The 21,531-nt window shown below is 37.5% G+C and overlaps 2 protein-coding genes across 2 annotated transcripts in view; one reads left to right on the forward strand and one right to left on the reverse strand.

The window, feature by feature from the left end:
- UBAC2 (UBA domain containing 2) overlaps positions 1-21,531 on the forward strand; it is an 85,878-nt gene that overhangs the window by 5,214 nt on the left and 59,133 nt on the right. The window contains exons 2-4 of the mRNA XM_056485038.1: positions 3,611-3,738; positions 6,545-6,664; positions 7,101-7,207. Coding sequence (XP_056341013.1) covers positions 3,611-3,738; positions 6,545-6,664; positions 7,101-7,207 — 355 coding nt within the window. The remainder of the gene's footprint in view (positions 1-3,610; positions 3,739-6,544; positions 6,665-7,100; positions 7,208-21,531) is intronic.
- GPR18 (G protein-coupled receptor 18) lies at positions 8,488-13,261 on the reverse strand. Its single transcript, XM_056485048.1, has 3 exons — positions 13,177-13,261; positions 10,699-10,828; positions 8,488-9,815 (listed from the first exon to the last, which is right to left on the reverse strand). Exon 3 carries the CDS (start codon positions 9,769-9,771, stop codon positions 8,806-8,808), a length of 966 nt encoding a protein of 321 aa, XP_056341023.1. The 5' UTR covers positions 9,772-9,815; positions 10,699-10,828; positions 13,177-13,261; the 3' UTR covers positions 8,488-8,805.

Raw genomic sequence — 21,531 nt, forward strand, 5'->3', positions numbered from 1 at the left:
TTAGTGCAGCGATGGTTTCTGAAGTGCAACTCAGGCAGTTGTGCCATAAATCTCCCCCTCTGTTTGTGACAGATGGACACTCTTATCCATCACTCTCTGTGCTTTAAAAGAGGCACTGGCAACCATCAGAGTACTAGCTTGTGGAAGAAGAGGATCTGTGGGCTTTGTAATTAAGTGCAGGGATGGAATGTGGAGGCTTAGAAGTTTTCTCATTTATGTCACATTTTAGGATCAGCTTCGCATTGCACAGTTGGTAACGTGAAGATTGGGACACTTGCCCATGAGATTATAAGGGCAATTTTGGGGGAGAACTTTTCCATTGCACCAGGAGGAACCAAAGATCAGTAGTGGAAGCTAATTCCTTACTCTTCATCATAGCATGGGCATATTCTGCTGGTTATTAACAAAATACCTCTGTGTGCTCAGGTGTGCCTTCAGTAGATGTGTTGCAGCACCAGTGCTATAAGTGCCTGTTTGAAAGAAATGCCACTTGAGGAGCACTTTGGGGTTGCAAATTTATTCCAAGATCTTTGAAGACAATATTTGATATATTTTAACTTTCAAGGTCCAAATGAGTGTTTATCCTTTCATCCTTCTTTCTTTATGTGGTATAAAGACACCATGTTTTCTCTTCCTTGTGCACATTTGCATTGGTACTGCCAGCAGACCGGTGCCCTGGTAGACTTATGGTAACTCTTTCCTTCTCACATATCTCACAATGGTTGCACATTTTTTGGATTAGAATTCTGCTTTCTAAATTTTACCTTTACATTGTAAGTAAGGAATTTGATTTGGATGTCAGAATGCCTGATTGTGCAAAATCTGGCATTTTATCATTTTTGTTCTGACATGGTTGAGGCATTCCACAGCAGTGGGAAGGTTGCTCCTTCCCTGGGACCTCACAGCGGTCCTTGAGAAGGATCTATATGCTGTTGAGGGATAAAGCAAACTGCTACACTGTGCAGTGAAACACTTGGAAAAAGAATTTCAAAGAGGATGCGTTATTATATTTTTCAAGTTCACCAGACAAGAATTAACTTCTCAACCATGATGACATTATGAGAAGCTGGAGAATAGAAATTTCCATCAGTCACGTGATGTTCCCTGTGTGTGACAGTCAGATTCATGGGTTTGTTGCTTCTGTGGTCTTTCACTTGATGGCATGTCTAATAATAAGTACTTTTCCTCTGTACCAGGGTGTAAAGTGTCTAAGCTGAAAGCTAAAAGGAGGCTCTTAATAAAAATGTGTGTTCACACTTTTGGAGAGAACAGGTTCTGTTGGTTGGTTATTTTTGAAAGCATTCAAATTAGCAATTAACTTGATAGGAGAAAGTATTTCATTTCATTTACCTTGTAAATGTAATGTAAAAATGATCTAACAATAAAAAAATTGTAAAATCTACGTATTAAACCTGTATAGAAAAATATAGTCACAGTGGGATATCTAGAGATTTTATCTTGTGTCTCTGTGGTAATGTGATCCTTATGTAAAAAGTTTTATAGTATTAATTAGTTCTTGTGAAAATTTCTTAAAATTCATGAAATAACATAAAAGCATTTGATAGTAAAATAATTATATCAAACTTTAGTTTAGAAATGTTTACTATTGTGATTATTGAAATTCTTCTGAGTTAGGCTCTACTTCCTAGTATCAAAGATCTGTATCTTGATTATAAAATTGATCTTTTCACATTAAGAAATGTTAATTTAACTAAGTTAACTGAGGGAGTATTGCTTGAGGTTTCAAATGAACATGTGTATGCATCGTCTGTGTAGTAGTTTTCAGGAAGCTCCAGCTTCTTTTTTTTCCTCAGTGTTGTACAGGACTCTGATGGCTTCAAATGGTTTTGAAAAGCCCAACTGAATCAGTGGAATGAATAATTTAAAAAAAATGGATATCTAAATAATATAGACATTATTTTTGGAGAGAAAAAAACCAAAAACAAAGAAAGGTACTTGATTGAAATGTGGACAGTTTTCTTGCATTAAAAAAATAATCAGCCAGACTGCCCAGGTGTCTCATACAATCATAAAAGTAGAGCTTATATTTATCACAGTAACATCAACCAGTGTCAATCCAAGTCACTGCCTAATTTCTATAAAAAGATGGTTCTTCAAGGCCATTCTTGCTTAAATGGAAACTGCTTGTTTAAATAATTAACTCAGAAGGTATGGGTGTGGACTGAATTAATAGTCCTAAGTACAAGTTTTCATTATGATAAACATCAAGATGTTTTCTTCCCATGGTGTACATCAGAAGACTGCAGACTTCAAGGTGGTGAATAGCTAATAGTGCCCATCAAAGTCATTCTTGATGTCATCAATTAATACTTGGATGAGGACCATGCCTAAACTATCTAGCAAGAGCCATATTTTCAATGGCAGTGAGATTGTGCCATAATTAAAATATTTTCTTTGGTGCCATCTGCTTTTCCTAGCAGTTCACTGTTCTAGTGCACAGGAGATGTTGAAAAAATCCTTCATAGTATTCACTTTAATCTTGACAGGTAGTAAATGTTTATTGTATTACACTCTTTCATGCAGTTTTGTTCCTTCTGTGCTCCTGCTCTTTAGTCCCCATTAGTACTTTTAAAGTAATCTCATTGCTCCTTTTATTATATTAAGAAGGCAACAGAACTATGGATTTTGTAGTACCCTGTAAAAACAGGTGTCTGAGAATGAGTGGATTCTGTGCCATAGATGAGGTGTTCGTAAAGGAATTAAATGTAATTCAGGTTGCATATGTGAAAAGGAGAAAAGTTATAGAATAAATAATATTTTATATTCTCTGTGTTGGCTTGAGTTTTTGGGCAGAGTTTGTGTTTTATTCCATCAGTTGCACCACTAGGTTAGGGTGAATTGCTGGCTGTGCTTCTGCTGGATACTCTACTTGGCAGATTTTAGTAAATGTGAAATGTATATTGCAGAATTTGTTGGTTTTTGCTTGCTGTCTTCTGTCCTTTCTGAAAGTCATACCCCTAGAGGGAAAGAAGTTCTGATGTTTGCAAACATCCTGATCTAGTAATCTTTTAATGAATAATTGTAATGATTGAATGAAAGGAAGATGGATATCATGTAAAATGACTTAGGTATGTTTCCTTGAATGATGGATCTAAGTGCAGTGGGGAGAAAGTCCATTATTCAGGTGGTTCCTGCTTCATAGCCTCTAAGAAAAAGCTAATCTTAATCCCTAATGCAAAGGAAACAGAAGTATTTAACTAGATGTGCATGTATATTTTGCTAGAAAAAAGAGTGGTTATTTTATTTCCTGAAATGCAATTGAGCCTAAGAGGGCAGTGTAGGAGGACATGACCTCTGTAGGTGCAAAGAACTTAGGTTTAATTGTAGCCAGTTTCATGAGACAATGTTGGAAACAGAATGTCTGGTTAATATTTAACTGTCAGAAATATCTCTAAACATTTCCTTTGATTAGCGTGTTCTTCCTATCTATTCACAAGTTTTTCAGAACTTGGGAAGTTGTTGAACTAAAAAGTCAAGGCGGTGTCACTGCTATTATGTCTTTCAGTCACCTGTTTAAATATGTCACTTTTTGAATGTGAAAGACTTTTCTCTAAAATGGTTTGATTGTTTATTTGTTTTGTCTTTTAAGATAAAGCGCCTTTGTCAAAGAGTTTGTTACTAGTCCCAAGTGCCATCTCGATTCTATTGACTCTGCTCTTCCAACACTATCAGAAGTTCTTTGCGTACAACCTACAAGCTGTAAAAGAGGATTTTCAGGTAAGAGTCTGTTCACTTCGTGTGAAAAGAGACTGCAAACTGTGGTCTTCTCTGCAATTTTCCCCCACATTCTGTTTGTCCTCTGGTTCTTTCCCTTTGTTCACTGCTGTAGACCAGCTTGGTTTTACATTTTTTATGTCACCCCAGTATGCTACTTTTTGGAAAACATGAGAAAAACTGATCTGAAACAATTAACATAGCTTTTCACTTCTTTTTCTTGTCTGGGAAATTACTTAGTTTGTGTCATCTTTTCCTTTCAGGCATTGGCATTTGGAAACTTGCTGTGAATGAAGTGTGACTTAACACTTTTAATAATACAAGTATTTTGGTATTTTATTGTGCCTAATTTTTGAGGCTGAAGAGGGCTATTTTGCTTAGGCATGCTGATTATAAATTATTTATTTTAACAATGGAGGCCATAACTTTCATTCTCTGTTGTAGTTGTGGAAAACTAAACTTTGCCTGTTGAATAGAGCTGCTCCTTCTAAATTGAAAATTCCAGGTGGTGGGGGAGTTTGTTATACTCTTCAGTAATTGGTTAATTTCTCACTCATTCCTGTTTTAAACTAAGATACTTTATCTTTTAGGTATTGTGTGTTATAAGATTTAATTTTAAATTCAATTAAGCATTCTATAGTATCAGCTCTAAATGTTGAAATAATGCACTTAGAAGTAATCAAATAAGTTCTGTGGGTATTTGTTTTGGGATGTTTTTAAATTTTGAAGTGACAAACTACTGCTCAGTAGAGAAGGGTCAGCAAATGCTTCTGTGTTTTATCTTATCCCACAGATTTTACAATTGCATCAAATAAAAGGTATGTAGTCAAATTAATTTGAGGATGCCAGCTGTAGCCTGTAAGCTTTAAAAGATTATTAGACCTAGCTAGTGATGCTCTGTGCTATTGCACTCTCTGCAATCTTTCTTGTCAAGAACAAGAGCTTTATTATAATAATAAATTACAACTCTGGAAGAGCACTACTCATATTTTCAAAGTGTCTTGCTGATGTTGTACAGTGAAAATGCATAAATGATGTCTGCCTTTTAAAAATGTTGCAGCCAAGTGTTTGGGGAGGGGAGTGAAAAAGTCTGAGAAACTATTCAAGTTTTAAATGTGTGGGTTTGGGATTTGTTTATTTGTTTTGCTGTCTTCAGAGGCATCCTGTCTTTCCATATGTTTGATCTGCTGAAAAACAGTAGTAGCTGCATTTTATTCAAAGAAAACATCTCTACTGTGTCTTAACCATAAAGACTTGCAAGTATCTGTAAAAGCTGTGACACTTTTTTTGTGGTGCTTTGGGGAATTTGTGAATTTGGCTTTTTTATTTCATGAGATTGTTTCACTTATTTTCACAGCCTTTGGAGCAAGCTATATACTGTATTACTGAGTACCTCTGAGATCAGAGAGAACAGGTTGTTTAACTCCTGTCTGGTGCTAATATTCAAGTGAGAACTCTTAAAAAAATTCGTTTAGAATAAATTCACCTGCAAGGATGTGTTTAATGTGTTTTCAGGAGCTGAACAAACATTTCAGATGTTGGATTTTAATGCTTCTTAAAGCTGGTAGAGGGCTCACAAATTAAAGTTACCAGTTGAAGAAGGGTACATTTGATTTGGAAGGCAAAATATGTGCTGTCCAAAACTAAAAAAATCCTTGTGTCCCTTACAGAGGGCCCTCAAGAGCAGTGAAGATGCTGTGTGTAAAAGATCTTTATTACATTGCATCTATGTATTTATGGACAGTAGGACACAGCATTATCTGTGGGTGATGTAAAACCTGGATTTGTAGTTGTTACACCTGTTAGTTCTGCAGCCATTTAGAGTGGGAGAAAAGGGTCAAGAGGAACCTTAGTTCAGCAAAGGCAAATGCAAACTCCTGCATCAGAGAGGAGTAACACCAGTACAGGCTGTGGGCTGAGCAGCTGGAAATCACTTTACAGGAAAAGCCCTGAGGGTCCTAGTGGATGCTTAAATTGAACATGAGCCAGCAATGCAGCATTGTGACTAAGAAGCCTAACAGTGTCCTGGGCTGCATTAGGAAGAGCCTCACAAGGAGGCCTGGATGGTGATCATCTCTGCTCAGTCTCAGTGAGAGCAGTCTGAAGTGTTGTCCCTTGTGCTGGGCTCCTGAGTACAAAATTGAAAATCTGTACATGTTGCAGAGTCCAGTGGAGGGCCACCAGGCTGGTAAGGGGCTGGAGCATTCGCTGTTATGAGGAGAGGCTGGTTGTTTAACCTGGGAAAGAGAAGGTTCAGGGTAGAGCTTACCACTGTATGCGAATACCTATTGTGAGGAAGCACAAAAGGTGGTGCTGGCCCCAATGAAAGGACAAGAGGCAATGGGCATGAACTGAAATACAAGAAATTCCACTTAAAGAAAAAGGTTTTTACTGTAAGACTGGTGGAACAGAGGAACAGTTTCCATCCTTTGAGATGTTCAAGACATGGCCCTGAGCAAGCTCATCTGTTTAGACCTTTTTAGAAAATTACACTGTATTAGTTTGTATCTAGAGATTGCTTCAAAAATATTTTTTTTTTGTAATTCGAAATTCACTAGGGTTGTGATTTAAATTTTTATTTTTAAGTGTAAATTAGGAACCTGGAAGTGTATTTGAGTTAATTTCAATTGTTTATTTATTTTAACTGTTAGATGATCTCTCCTTAACATTCTACTCTCTGTTTTTCCCTCTTCAACTGTGCTACATTTCTGTTACCTGACTCTAGTATTGCATTCCCTCTGAGCACAAATTCTGTAAAGAATTTCCTTGAAGGAGGAGTGGCTTAACATGATGATCATTAACCTTCCAGATTTGGAGACTTGTATGTGGAAGAACAATATGTCTCGATTTGAAAGACACATTCTGCAGCAGTCTGCTCATTTACAACTTCAGAATATTTGAAAGAAGATATGGCAGCAGAAAATTTTCAGTAAGTTCCAGTTTTGAGGGTTTTTTAATAGAAACTTTTCTATACAGTTTAGTCTTATACTCTTGGATGAATACTGCACTTTTATTTCTAGCGTGTTGTACAGAAATACATGTTAAAGGATTTTAAAGATAATATGGTTTTAATAAATTTAAACTTATATTGATAATATCTTGCAGTCAGTGGATTATTCTGCTTACTGTTTTCAGCTGTATCTGTTGTAAGATATCAGACCCATTGAATTTAATTTTGGAAACAATCTTACTCTTGATTCTTCAGTATCTAGACAAGCAGACCTGGAATTACGTTATGTTAAAGATTGAATTTGTCTTAATTGAATTAGTATAGAGGTTTTCTTATCTTGTCTTGAATTTAGAGGTATATTAAAACCTTATTTTGAAACTGTTGAATTGATTCAAATTAACCTTTTTTTTTCCAGTCTTTTTTAGTGGGCGCATGGATGCTCTCAGCTTTGTTTGATCTTCTCCTTGTAGAAATCACTCAGTATGTATTTGGCATCACCATCAATAGCTTGCCTTCTGGTTTGTAAGTAGCTTCTAATGAATTGGTTATTTTAGATATAATTCCAAGGGATTGTTTTCTGAAGTTTTTATTTTAAAAATCTTTCTTCATGTAATATTTCAAATTAATTTAATTCTCTTTTGCACTGAAGTGTAAAGGTTCTTGGCATAGCTGTTGTAATTTCAAACATTTATTTCTTAGCTATGATTTGTGTGTAATTTATAATTTATCCATACAATGATTAGTTTCCAATCTGTTAGTCTCGTTTCTTTTGTTGACATTATTGCAACATGGCTTGCAGTGCACAAATTATTGCTGTATTTGTTCAGTCTAAATTGTATGGATCCATTCAATTTGTAAAAACTAGAATCCAGTTGTGCTGATTTTTGTCTTAAATAAGAAATGCAACAGAACTGTAAGTCATGTGCTTTATGTTCACTTTTAAATGCACATGCATTTCATATTGGTATTTTGTATGTTTTTCAAAAATTGAGTGCCAGAGCTTGTTACTCCATTTCGTGCTTGCAGCTGAAGTTCTTACAACTTTAAGGTGTTCAGTGGTTCAGTTTTGCATAACTTATGTTTGAGATTTCTGCACATAATGTGCATATTATGGTAGAACTACAGAGCTTGCAACCCTTTGTGGTTAAGTTTTTGGTAGGTGAGATCATAGACACTTGAGTTTCCATGTGTTCCACACACTGAGGTAATTAATAAAAACTCTTGGAGTAAGACTTTTTAATATTAAACACCATATTAGGCTATTTTTATTTCTACTTTTCCAGAGCATCTATTGAAAGTATCTAAAGACTGATTTATAAGGGACAAAAAGCATGTGTTTGATGTTATAAAGATACATTCTTTGTAGTGTGTGGGTATTCAAATGAAGTCGAGAGCTTGAGTAGCTACTGCAGTACCTAGTTAGTTACCTAGAGTTTGCTGCTAGGACATAGGCTGCTAATGTGTCTGGAGAAATTAATATTTTCCTATGTGTATAAAGATACTTTTTGCAAAATAAGGTGTCATAAATGTGCACATCACAAATAGGTAATTAACAGTTTTGTCATTGTACCCTTTGATGGTATTTTTATGACTGCGTAATGTAGTCAGTTACAAGAAATCTACATCAAAGAAGTTTTTAATTAAGTAAAATATAAATTTTACGTACATATGCCTTCTCATTAAGTCATAATGGATGTGATCTTGAGAGAATGAAGTTAATTTTAGAAGTGTGGGATATAGAGTTGTTTCAGGAGCATTTGATTATGCAAATATAAAAAATTAATATATGCATTGCATCATAATTCTTCAGTGTTGTCTGCTTTATTATATTAATAGTCACTTTCACATCTGACACTAGTCACAGTTGTTTGAGGTGATAAAAGCATTGGAAAATTTAACACTGATGCTAGGTTTTAGTTCATTTCAGGTGAAACAACAAAAGATGTTGAGCAAATAAAAATGAAAGAAAAATTATTATTCTGCTTCTGTCATATTAACAATGCAACAAATATATCTGTTACCTTTGGTTATAGAACATTCTTCTGTGTAGCCAAGTGCTAGAATCTGGAAAAAAAATCACTTGTTTGCATTGTAAAAGTCTCCTGACATTTTTTCCCTTTTTATATCATTTCACTGTTCATATTATTGAGTGATCTTACACTTCCAATCCGAAAACTTTTCCTGCGCACGCTTCGTAGGTAATTGCGATAAAGGATTACACTGATGACTCTTGCCTGGAATTGTTTGGAAACGATGTAGTACAGTATAACGTCCAAGCATGTACTGAGATTCATGAGAAAGGTGGTAAAGGCAGCCCAGGGGTTGTAACTTGTATTTTCATCTTGCAGCATCAGGAATACAAAGCAAATGTGGAAGGGTACAAAGCAGATGAGTACCTGAGCAATCAGAGTAACTATAATTCTTATGGATCTCTCTTTGGCCTTAGGCTTCAGTTTGGAAGTCTTACCGTGAATAAAATTATAAATAATAACTAGGTAACATCCCATCATGATAAACAAAGGGATCAAAAAGAAAAAAATCAAGCGACAAAAATTCAAGGTATTTACTTCCTTTAAGTGGATGATATCAAGCATTTTCAAGCAGGTGGTGAAATTTGAGGCTTGGTCTGGATCAGATCGTAAAAACACCAATGGGGATGTTGTTGAGAGGGTCATTATCCAGATTGCAGTGCAAGCCAGCACGGCTTTTTTTGTATTTTTTAGCTCTTTGACATGTTTGGGCTGGACAATAGCCATAAATCTGTCTACGCTGATAAAAGCGAGCAGCCACAGAGCAATGGCTGGGTAGAAGACAGTGAAAGCCCCGAGGATCCGGCAGAATGTATCTCCGAAAGGCCACGTTTCTGTCCCGTGGTAGATGATCCGAAAGGGCAAGGAAAATATAAAAACTAGGTCAAGTAATGCAACATTCATCATATATACAGTTATAGTTGTTCTCTTCTTGGTAGTGCAGCTGAACACCCATAGTGCAGTGGCATTCACCAACAATCCCACTGTGAACACAAAGCTGTAGAAGACCAGTGATGAAATCTTGTATTCTTCTGGGTGGGGATTTTCTGGCATCATAGTTTAATTGAACTTAGGAATAGTTGTTGCAGTCCATAAATACCCTAAAATTAGATAAAATATGGGAAGTTATTCTCAGACAAATAAAATCTGTCTTTAAAAACAAACAGGAAGATTGTTTTAGAATGGTGTTTAGTGGTTAAACTATTGTTTAGCTCTGAAATGTGCTAGCTTTGTTGCTTTTTCTGACTGCAAATACATTATCATCCTCTGAGGGAAATATATGTATTGTCAGACTTGTGAAAATAGTATTTATAAGCATGTTTTAATAAAATATTTTAATTCCTTAAGGGGTCTTTTAATATAAGAGATCAAAAAGTCAAGATTGATATTTTAGGTATGCATCAGTAGCTGATAATTAGATTGAAATAGTTGTATTTGAGCTACGAGAGCTACTTTCTAAAGAAGCTGTTTCTTCAAGCTGTCTATTAAAAAATTCTTGACTAAAACTAGTTATGAATAGAAACAAGTCAGCATGGCATGTAGTGACATTTGGATATGCAAAGAGTATTTGCCTTTTATCTGTGTAGGACCTACTTAACTCCCAAAAGAACAGGTGCTTGCTCATAAAAGACACTAAAAAAAACTGTTTAAGTATCTACATAGCTTCTAATTCAGTGTTTAATCCTAGGGCATCAGAACTGCCCACCCAACATATGAATAAAATTAATAGATTAATAGACTTCCTGTTTAAAAAAGTAAAAAGAAGGGAAGCAGCACAGTCTCTAGCCAGGCCATAGGGGAACAGTATTTGTTTGGGGGGAAAAATTGCTGTTTAGTAGCCAGCTACCCCAGAGCACAGTTATCATTCCTCCATCCAGCTTCTTGGTCATAGGAGTTGGACATCTGAAATATCACTGATGGTGATGAGAGCTGAAGGAGAGGATCCCTAGTTTGCTCTGGAGCCCATGGGATGGCAGACCTTACCTGGTGTTGGCATGAGTGCTTTGTTTAACCCTCACCCCCAGCACTTTCCTGGCTCTTGCTGTGGTCACAGTTTCATGACTTTATGTGGGAGGGTTCCTCTTGTCTGGTCTTTTACCCAGTCCTGTGGCAGCTTTGTGAAGAGGAGGAGGAGAAGGAACAAATTACTTGTTTGTCTGATCTTCCCACTTGTGACAAACAGCCAAGGAAGTTCTACAGTATCTGTTAGGCACCAGAATTGTTCTCAAGTGCAGAAAGGTGCATAGTTCCTGTATGTTTTATCTCCAGAAATGAAGAATGCATTAAAAACCAGGTTTATTGTTATTAACATTATTCACATTATTATTATTATTAACCCATCTGATTAATGCTTTCCCTGTAATGTTGCCAAATACTTTCTCAGTGCTACTGGAATGCATAGGGGACTGAACCAGTGTTTATTTTTCTGGCATCCTGGTTTGACACTGGCAAATACAAGCTGCTTTTGAGAAGAGTGCCCATGGAGTAACTAACTTAAATATGACCTGTTAAATTGTTATATAGTTAAGTTTCTGCCTTGAAATATGAAGTTTGGGCTTCTAATTTTTTTATAGTTCTCCAGTTTACAGATCTATAAAAAAGTTATAGAAATATTTAGAAATAGTTATAAGAAATATTTAACCCTTAACTTCAAGGTTTTTTTTTTCAGCTGTACAAAACAAAAAAGGTGTGTTTTCTGCTCAGATAAGGACATTAGAACATACAACAGAATTTATGTTTTGTATGGGAAAAGCTATGTATGTAATGCAAAAAAGAGGTTTGGAGGACATCTGTATGAATGCCTCTCAAATTCCTCATTGTGCAAAGAACTCTGAAAACAAGAAAAATAAAAGAATTAAAGAATGCCAGCAAACCTTATTGAAGGTTAGGTGGCATATGCTAAAAAATGTTGTGCATGTGCTAGCAGCACAATTAAAATGTTATTGGGACACTATTCCACTTTCACTACTGCTCCACAGAATTGTTCAAATATTGCTTAATACACACCTCCCCCCTGCCCTTGCACATTGTAAGTGGGTTTTTTTCTCTTTTGTTCTGCTTTTTTTCCTCTCTTGCTAGTGATTGTGTATGACAGTGCAGAACTACCAAGCTCAATGTCCTGAATGATTTGGCGGGTGAATTGAATAGTAATATCTGTAAGACAGATAGAAAAATTCACTTGAATATTAAGAAACATGGATTTTAGTTTTGGTTTTGCTTTTGTCTCCTTTGGACTTGCAGTGGCTGTAATTGTTTCTGGTGAGGTCATGTTTTCGAAATAGCCAGTAGCCTGATGTTGATGGGAAGAGAGGAAGCTGAATCTGGTGTGATCATCTTTCCATGCCTTGTTTGCTGGTTAATTCAAGTTTGTGACAGTTTTGAGATACATCAAAGAACAGACCTGCTGTAACAAAAAGTGTTTGTTGGGTTTTTTGGGGTTTTTTTGCTTGGTTTTTGGAGACACTGTTTCCCAACTTTGTGAGTTTAAATGCATGCCAGTTAATTTTTAAGAACCTAAAATGTAACATTTATGTAGGTAAGAAATGCTGAGATTTTTAAAAAGCATGAGTTACCTGTCGGCATTTATACACAATTGGAGATATTTTGCCTTTTCATAGGTACTTGTCTGCATGGAGTTTAGGTTGATATCTCCCAGAGTAGCCCAGGCAGATCTTTGGGTGCCTCTGGGTAGATGTTTTTGCCCTAGTTGCCATTGTTCACAGTGGGAGTATTTACTGAGTGGTATTGATTAAAGCACTTGCTGAAGAGTCCCTGGAATCATTGTGTTTTTGGAGACTTATCTGGGTTAATTCTGAATGATTCTTCTGTTGTTTGTCTGTATGTTTTGTCAATCTTTGAATTTTTTAATGATAACTGACATTCTGAATGTCTAATGTGAATTGTGAAGGCCAGCTAGGTGCCCTGTACGAGATGTTCACAGCAAAATCACAATTAAATCTTTTCCTCCAGATTTTTAATGTGAGTTAGGTGACAGTGGTTCCACTTAAAGGACCATGTGTGTATCTCTCTTTCCATTCCCCCTTTTTACTTTATCTATCCTTTATATTTGCTTACATTTCCCCAAGGAGAACGTGGCTTTCAGTGAAGCACAGAGATACCAAGTAATATGATCTCCTGGTCTTAGTTTCATGAAAACAAACATTTTTCTTTTAGTGATAAATGTACTTACCAATGTTTTCATTTATTGCATGCTTCTAAAATTTTTGTTAAAATCCTAAACAACATTATTTATAGTACTATGCTTTTACAAATGTGTTAATTTTTCTTTAAATGTTATTTATAGAATGCTGCTGATATTTTGAAAGTGCATTAAAAAATTAAATCTTTTCATTAATTCTAGCATTAATGACCATGTTTGGCTTCTGAACATAGAAGCCTATTTGCAGCATGTTTGACTATCCAAGCTACTTTGTTAGTACAGCATAATAGATCATTACTTACCTTTTGTGCTCTACAAAACTTCTTCAGAGATGCTTCTTTCATGGCTCCAAATCTGTAGAAGGTTTAGACTTCCTCTTCTTTGCTCAGCTTCACTTAGCTAAAATAGCTCCTCTTCACAGGCAGGAAACAATGACGTAATCTCGCTAGTTTTGAGCTCTTTTATTGGTCATACTTGAAAGTTACTATTTCACATAGGTTTGGTGTCTGTGAACTGGTATTTCTATTACCTTTCAACAGTCAAACTTTTTAAATATTTCCAGTGTGGTCAGACTGGGCTGGGCTGTTGTACTACATATCTTTTCAACTTTTAAATGTTTGGGGTATAATGAAAGCATATTTTGTGTTAAAGTTTCCATAAAAATGTATCTGCAACAGTACACATCTTGGTTATGTATAAGTTTCTAACAAGCACAATGTAAATGTAGTTTCAGTAGAGCATAGTCTGGTGGATTTTTTGTGGAAATCCCCACTTTATTTATATTGCCTTGGATAGTAGTCAGTCTGAAAGTGACAGAAAGTCACTGCATTTGAAATGAGAAGTTTGATTCACTTGAATACACAACTTTGTTTATGCTTGTACTTACAACATTTTATTAACACAGCACCAATAATTTTATATTTTATTTGCTGTCTAAATTTATAACATGCTTATTCAAGAGCTTTGCTGAAAAATGCTGTATGAGAAGAGATTTTAGCCTGTGTAAAAATGGAGTGAAATCTCTCAGCTGTGTCAGTGCAACAGGTATCTTAGGTGGGATGGAAGTCTTCACAAAGGATTATAGGTAACGAATAATAACTTCGTATGTTTCCTCTTTGTCAGCTTGAAAAAAGATCCACCCTTTAGAAAAGCCATCCAGAAAGGAGCTAATTCCATATTCTCTGTAGAGTGCTTGTTGATTCAGGTCTCTGGCTGGTGGTCTTTGAGAGGTGGTAGCATAGAGCTCTGTGTTGAGTAGGGGAGCAATAATGTTTTGGTCTTTTCCTGACATGTCATCAAGAATTTGCCAGGATGTTCACTTGGTGCCAGAAGCAACAAAGTTCTGCAGTTCAGAAATAGCCAGAGCCAGGTTTGTTTGTGGGAACATCTTTCTTCAGTGACTGTAAAACTAATGTAGGAAGGTGCTCCTCACTTAGTGCTCAAGATAACTTCTGGTGAAAGAAGCCCCTCTCTACTGGAGTAATGTAATTTATCTCAGCTAAGTGGGTTTGTGTTAGCATGTAGGTGTCCGCATAGGTCAATGTGATGGTTAAAGTAATTAGAGGGAAGGACCTGGATATGATTTTTGGTGTGTAGATTACCTTTAAATGTTTCATTTTTTTCCTGTTTAGGTGAACTAATATGAAACTTACTTTTTCTGTGATCATTCCAAAAGCCTTTTAAATGCAGTGAGCTGCAAATCCTACCCAGATCACCCTAGAAAACTATAAATCTATTTAAAAGTGCTTAATATTTTAGGACTAAGGAGTATCTTAAAAGAACTAACCAGTGCTGAAAACCCTTCAGTGGCTTTATCATTAGTAGAGCAATTCCAGAGCATGCTTCAGCAGAGCAAAGCACTGTTTTCAGCTGTTCAGTAAAAGCTCAGTGAAATTCAGTGCCATATGTATATCTTCTGGAAGAGAAGAACTGGACTTTTGAACTCTCCTAGGCAAGAGTACTTTATTTTGGGAAAAAATACAGAAGTGTGGAGGCACCTTCCAAGCATAACTGCACTGTGAATATGCCAAAACAACTGGACAGCCAGTGCTTCCCTTAGCAAAAGAGGAAATACAAAAGTGATTTCCTGGGTTTAATGGAAAATGGGCAGATGCTGAGTTTGGGATCAAAGAACCTCTATGCTGCGAGTTGTCTCTTAGCATGTTGTCTCCTTGGGGGAGGATGGGAAGTGTGACCTCTTGTAGCTGTCATTTTGTCTGGAGAGTGGCCTGCAGGGGAGGTCATGCCTTGTGAGGGCAGCTGGAATCAAATCCAACAGACTAACAGCAGCCCAGTTGAGTTTGCTGGCAGGTTAGCCATCCATCTGGTTTGCTGCAGCGTGTCAGTCTGTGCTGTGCTTTCACAGCCTTCCTGGTGAAGAAGAGGCAGCCAAACCTCTCTGCTGCTTGTAGGCTGGCAGGCCTTCCCCCCAGGCATGAGGAGGTAGCTCTGTTTGGCAGCAGTAGGCTGAAAAGAGGTGTTTGCAGTACCAGCAGTTGCATGCACACTCCTTGTCTTGGAGCTCAGCTGGCTGCAGCTGCAGGGTGATAAGCATTTGGAGGTGAGCACCCAAGTAAAAGTTGCACTGCCTGTGGTTTGCGAGAGGCAATGGGCTGCTCTGCAGTCATTCCCCTGTTACTTTGGTTTCTGCTGTAGGAAGCACCTGGCTCTATTTTTGTTTCCTTTGCTGTTTTATCAGCTAGAAATGAGTGCCTTGCATTGGTTTCCCTCAGATGGGTGAGTACTTCCTCTGCTCCAGCTTCTACTGAATTAAATGCTCAGTTCCATCTGGGGTATTCTTCTGCTATTCTGAAGTTCGAGCAGTAGACAAGGTAATTGTAGTTGTATTATGTTGTGCTTAAGCTGGTTTTAAGTAGTTAAAAGCTAAGCCAATGTACTTCCTGTCTGAGCATAAGGCAAAGTGCATGTGGTCTGTTATGGTGCCTTCACTAGCTGGCAGTAAGCCTCAGAAGAAATAAGCTTGCAGCAACCTCGAAGTGCAGCACTGAGGAGACTGCCTTCATGCTGTTGCTTTTGCAGAGTTAATATACTGCTGGGTCTTTCAGTGGTTTAGTCATGGTACAGAAAAGTCTGTTTTTCCTGTTCACTTACTGTGTAATGTAAGCTTTGTCCAGCTGATACAGAGAAGTTCTGCACACAGTGGGACAGAAGATTTACCCTCTGCCTCAGTTTGGTAGGGAGCTGTCTTGAGTTCTTCTTGTCCTTTCAAACTTTTCACCTTTTGGATCTACTGAAAAGAAAGAACTGAAGCTTCTTGCATGGTTCACTGCACCAATGCTGCAAGAAGCAACTCTCCCATGTCAGTTTGTTACCTTACCAGCTTGCTGTTGTGGGTGAGTTCACATGCAGTTTTGGGTTACTGTTCTCAGCCTTGATGAAAACTGGCTTCATTTTTTATTCCCATACTTTGTTCACCACAGTGAATATTTAAGAATAAACTACTGGTTAAAGTTGTCATAGCACTGAATGCATAAAGTTATTGCAATTGTTTCCAGTTTTGCCATGTGTGTTACTCAGAGGCTGCCTTAAGGCATAGCTGTCCCTCTTCTCTCAGCTTGTCTGTCTGAGGGGGTATAAATGCAGTGTGCAGCAGAGCTGAAAGGATGGAAAAGGGAGCAGTTTAAGAGCTGCAGCCTAGTTAGCTGTACCTGACATGTCTTATTTACTGTCATATTTTGCTTTCTCTTCCCTGTTTTTTCTCTTCCCTGTTTTGCTAGTACATCATATGGTTTGAGGAAGGAGCTCTTGTTTTTTCTCTTAAAAAAAAAAAAAATCTACATTCCATGTTTCTCCTAGGTTCATTTGGGTTTTTTTCCTACCCCTCCTCCCATCCCCTACCCCCCTGGACCATCTCTCATAACAGCCAGGACACACTAAATAGCTTAAAAATATACAGTGCATCTGGCCTGTAGTTCATCTGTTTATCACTGTCAGTCAGCCTTTAAAAGAACAATACTTCAAAAATTTATTAAAATGAAATTTGCATCTCTGAGATGTCTATGACAGTGGGGTGTTGGACTAGAAACAGTGGTCTTTTACACACTAGCAATCTCAGAATGTCCATAGTCTAGTATTAGTTAATGGCAAATACCAACACAGCTCCATGCGTGTTGATGAACCCACATTGCCTTTGGCAAATTTCTTAAACTGCTGGGTCTGCTCTGCCTTCCTGTGTTCTGTTTTGTTGGGAAGCAGCTTTTTAAATTCAGAAAGTATACATTTATCATGACATGATAAAAAAGTACACATTTATCATATTTCATAGATTTTTAAAACCTGCATGAGTTGAGCATCAACTTTCTTATTTTCTTTTTTTAAATCTGCATTGACAGGGACTAGTTTGTTGTTCCAGTTTGGAAATGTCTAGGAGAGTTTTTTTGCAATACTCTTTCCTTACTAAGTATGTGGTATGTGATGTTTTTACTATTAAACTGCTCCTAAAGGTATCAGGTGCATAAGAAGTATTGTTCTGAAACTTGATATGCCTCCAAGGAATAGTGTTTCAAAACAAATGTCTTTATTTGGAGCTGCATGTACTCAGATTCCTTTGAAGTAAAGTGCAGGAGTAGGGAAAGTTGTCCTGACTCCTCCAGAGTTCAGGAGTTTGGACAAGCTCTGTCAGTAACTAGGCCAATTATATGTTATCAGAAATTAAACAATTAAAAATTGCTAGATGGGCTTTAGCAGACCTGTGAAGGGTTTAATCAAAAGTACCTGAAGTAAGAGTGAAGTTAGAATAAGCACTTCAGATTCAAGGGTGCCTTGCAGTGTGTTGCCCTGCCCTGGCAGGTAGCTTGCTTTGTGGAAGTGACAGTCTTCTAATGCTGTTCTGGCCTGCGTCACCTGTCCCTGGCACAGATGAACAAGCAGCAGTGAATCTGGCTGGTTAGCAGCTCTGCTGGGCAGGCTCAGCATTGTCCTTGGAGGGAAATGAGTGAGTGTGCTCAGTGCACCAGAGCACCAGGACAAGGCCAGCTTGTCTCTGAGCTGGCTCTGGTGGACAGCAGAGCTGGCTGCAAGCAGGTGGTTTCAGAGTCACTGTCTTTTCAGGTGAGGAGCCAGGTCCAGTCAGAGGACTGTATTTCCCAACCAACTGTTCAACTACAAAAATTGTATTTATTTTACACACACACGCACATTAAAGGGAAGGAACTGAAAATCCTGAGCTTTGTCATGACAAAAGGCCTAGGAGAGTAAGTCAGGGCATAAATCTGAAGTTCAGTAATTTAAGCAGCTGTTTTCCTTATGTAGACATTGTGTTGGTAAAGGTGCCTTTAAGATAGGAAACAAGTGGGACTTGTGTATTCTGTATTCTCTGCCACTTTAATTGTTTGTCTCCAAATCATACTGCCTGTCAATGCTTTTTTATTTTAGTCTTTGAACATCTGGGACATGCCTTCATTTGCTTGTAACTGAGCCATGTGCTGTGTGATGATTGGAGCCACCAAATTCATATCACTTACCCAAATAGCAGAAATGAGAGGGAGTGCAAAGCTTGTTTTGAACAAGGAACAGTGAGAGAAGAGAGGGCAGTAAAGGTGGCAGGATGTTGAACATCTCTGTATTCCTTCTATTTTCAAATTTGGCAGAATATGGAGATAACCATAAGAACTCTACCAGTGGCCAGTGGTTCACAGCAATTACTGTCTAGATCATGTAGTTTATTTCCAAGGTAATGGGGCCTAACCTGTCACAATTACTGAGTGAATGATTGACACAGTGTCTTGTAGTAGTGATCCTGGATCAGGCTTCTCTTTACTGCCTGACAGTCCCTGGCCTAGTGCTTGTACTGCCTGCTGCTGAGATCTCTCACTCTGGAAAAAGGGGTTTAGCCTCAAATAAGAAACAGTTGGGTTTTGACCTCTGCTGTGGTGAGGACTAATTACTGCATCAATGCTGCCATCTGCGGATCTTTAGCAAGCATAGCAGCTCGTCTCTGGAACAGCAGAAATGGCTGGTGGGTTCATTCTTTATATACCTGCACTACTCAGTCAGTTTTTCAGGAAAACTGATTATAAAGAGTGAAAGCCACTTCGTCTCTCCTATGGAAGGGACATAGCATGTGACATGGAAGCTGTGATTGTTCCTATAGTTGTGGATCTTCAAATTGCGTTATTGCTCAAATAGTTACATATCATTCAGGTTTCCCCTTCACATTTCTCTTTGCACGTTAAGATGCAATTCTCAGAATGAGTTGTAGCAAAGACTTTCTTACTGTGCATAGTGTGAATTTACCCTGAAAAAGCGAAGAATTAGAAGACACCTAGTGGAAGAGAAGAAAGACTGGAAACAACATTTACCTTTCTTCTTTTGACTTCATTATATAGCACAAGGATAAAAGCTCAGAAATTCAGCAATCCTCTTCCTGATTTTGTTGTTTTATTTGTCCATATGTCTTTATCAAAATAAGACACAATAACAACGACTTTCTTTGCTCAGCATTCCATTTTTCAGAAGGAGTGTTCTGAAAGTTTTATGATTAAATTATTTCATGAGAATAAACTATGCTTGCTTTCCTATGTGGGAGTAGGTGTCTCCTTTTTAGCTTATCAGTTGACCCTTGAAAATTATTTTCAGTCCACGTGGGCATGATCAAGTTTTCTTTCTGTCTTTACTGGCAGCTTGAGGGTTTTTTCCTGTCTCTTCTCTTCCTCTTTCCGGAGTTAGGAACACCTTGTTTGTTCCTCATGTTCAGCCATAGTAAAGAAAGACAGGGATGTGGAAGTCCCTTTGGAATTTAAAAGGAAATCCTGCATCTAATTGTAGATGTCTGTGCCAAACAATTCTGTACAAGTTATCATTTCAGCTATTGTTTGCAAATTGGCTCACTGCAGTGCCCTCTGTTATTTGATCTGAAGGGAAATAAGCTTAAAGGAGTCATTGCATCCTAGAAACATCACTTGCCTCCTGTCTGTAGAAGTTCTGCTAGGAGCATGGATTGCTACATTTTTGTTTTAGGGATTTGATATCCTTCCGTATAAATTTTATCCTCCTCCATCACAGAAGGAAGCCCTTCTATTCTACTGATGTTCTGTCTCTTCCCTCCCCCTGTATTTGTAGAGCAGTTAGTTATTTGATTGCAGTGGAGGAAGAAGGAAGAAAAATGAATGAATAGTTCTTCAGAGTGATTGGAAACATCGTTAATGCCTGTTGTAGCTTTTTGCAAAATAGAGAGTATTGGTGTGATTGCTCTCCTAGGACTGATGAGGAGGGTAGTGAAGTAACTTCACGAAAACAGATGTGCATGGAACAGAAGACAGCGTGTACCATTAGCAAAAAAAGTACTGCAGTTGTTTTGCTAAAAATTTAGAAATAAAAATGTCTCTTTTTCAGAGTTAAATGACCTTGAAGACTTTCTGTATAAGTAACAAGATATTTTAAAATTTCCTCTTTGCTTTTATTTTATGCTTACTGAATACTCTCCTTTTGTTTAGTCATCACTTTGCTTCAAATACCTTGGTCTGTAGTTGAGAAAAATGGTTATATGGTGGTCTTAATGGGGAAGTTTGTTTTGCAAAGAAATCACTTCTCTGCTACAGCTTTTCTATTTTGTTTCTGTTTTGTCATGAACAAGCTAAAGAGTTTCCTGCCAGCAATTTGTGCCTTACAATACTTACTCATTGGAAAAGTCTAACTACAGTCATGAATCACAAGGAGGTGTGAATGGTCTCGTGACCAAAAAGCTCTAAAATGGTAGGAATCATTTTAATGTTCAAGTATTGTGAACTAAGCCAAACTGTGTGAATAAGATAAGCATTTAAACCTCCCTGTACTAGTCTTCAGCCTTTGAAAATTATGATGTCTGTTACAATATCCTCATCATAATGTCATTAGAAGAAATTTGATTTTTTTACCAAGAATACAAAAGTAATTTAAAAAAATGGATCGGCCAAAAAATTGCACAACATTTACCAGTAATATTTATAGTAGAAGAGGACTGAGGAGTAGCCAATAACTCAACTGTTCTACAAAATCACACTTAAAATATTGAACAGGGGATATATGAATCACTGTATTTGTGATATGTGAATCATTCTGTATTTAGCCCTAGCTTATTGCCTCTACCATGAAAATAGGTCATAATAAATGAAGCAAAAATAGGTTGTGTGCTTTGCCATGTAGGTCAACATTAATTGCCATCCTTTGGCTCCACTCTGCCCAAGCATTATGCTAAATACAGATCCTGATAAGATGATTTAATGCTTGTATCAGATGGGAGCTGGGGGTGAAGACCCTCTTCATCCCATCAAATACTGAGGTGTGGACTGGTTGATCCGGGCCATTTGTGGGATCAGTAGGGTGGAGAGAAGCAGGGTTTCTGTGCTGAATTGTTGGAGCTCATAGTGCAGTAGAGGATCAGCTATCAGGATATGGTAGGAAAGGCCACAGCTCTCATTCATGTGTGGTACCCACCTCTCCCTCCCCAGCACAGGCAGTTGTCATGTAGACAGACTTGTTAGTGCAAAGGATTCTGGGAGACTGATGCTACCCAGGTGCTCCTCTGCACTTCCTTTACTCCAGAAATATTAAACAGGTGAAGTTATGGGAGCCGTAAGTTCAGGTAGCAGCTGCATGTTTTGGAAATATTTCTCAGGTGAAGAAGAACAGCTATGAAACTAAAAATGTTGAAAAGCAAG

This window comes from Oenanthe melanoleuca, chromosome 1, assembly GCF_029582105.1.
Source record: "Oenanthe melanoleuca isolate GR-GAL-2019-014 chromosome 1, OMel1.0, whole genome shotgun sequence".
Taxonomy (NCBI): Eukaryota; Metazoa; Chordata; class Aves; order Passeriformes; family Muscicapidae; genus Oenanthe; species Oenanthe melanoleuca.

Excerpts from the sequence above, each read along its gene's own strand:
- GPR18 (XM_056485048.1), bottom strand. The coding sequence starts at position 9,771 with ATGATGCCAGAAAATCCCCACCCAGAAGAATACAAGATTTCATCACTG.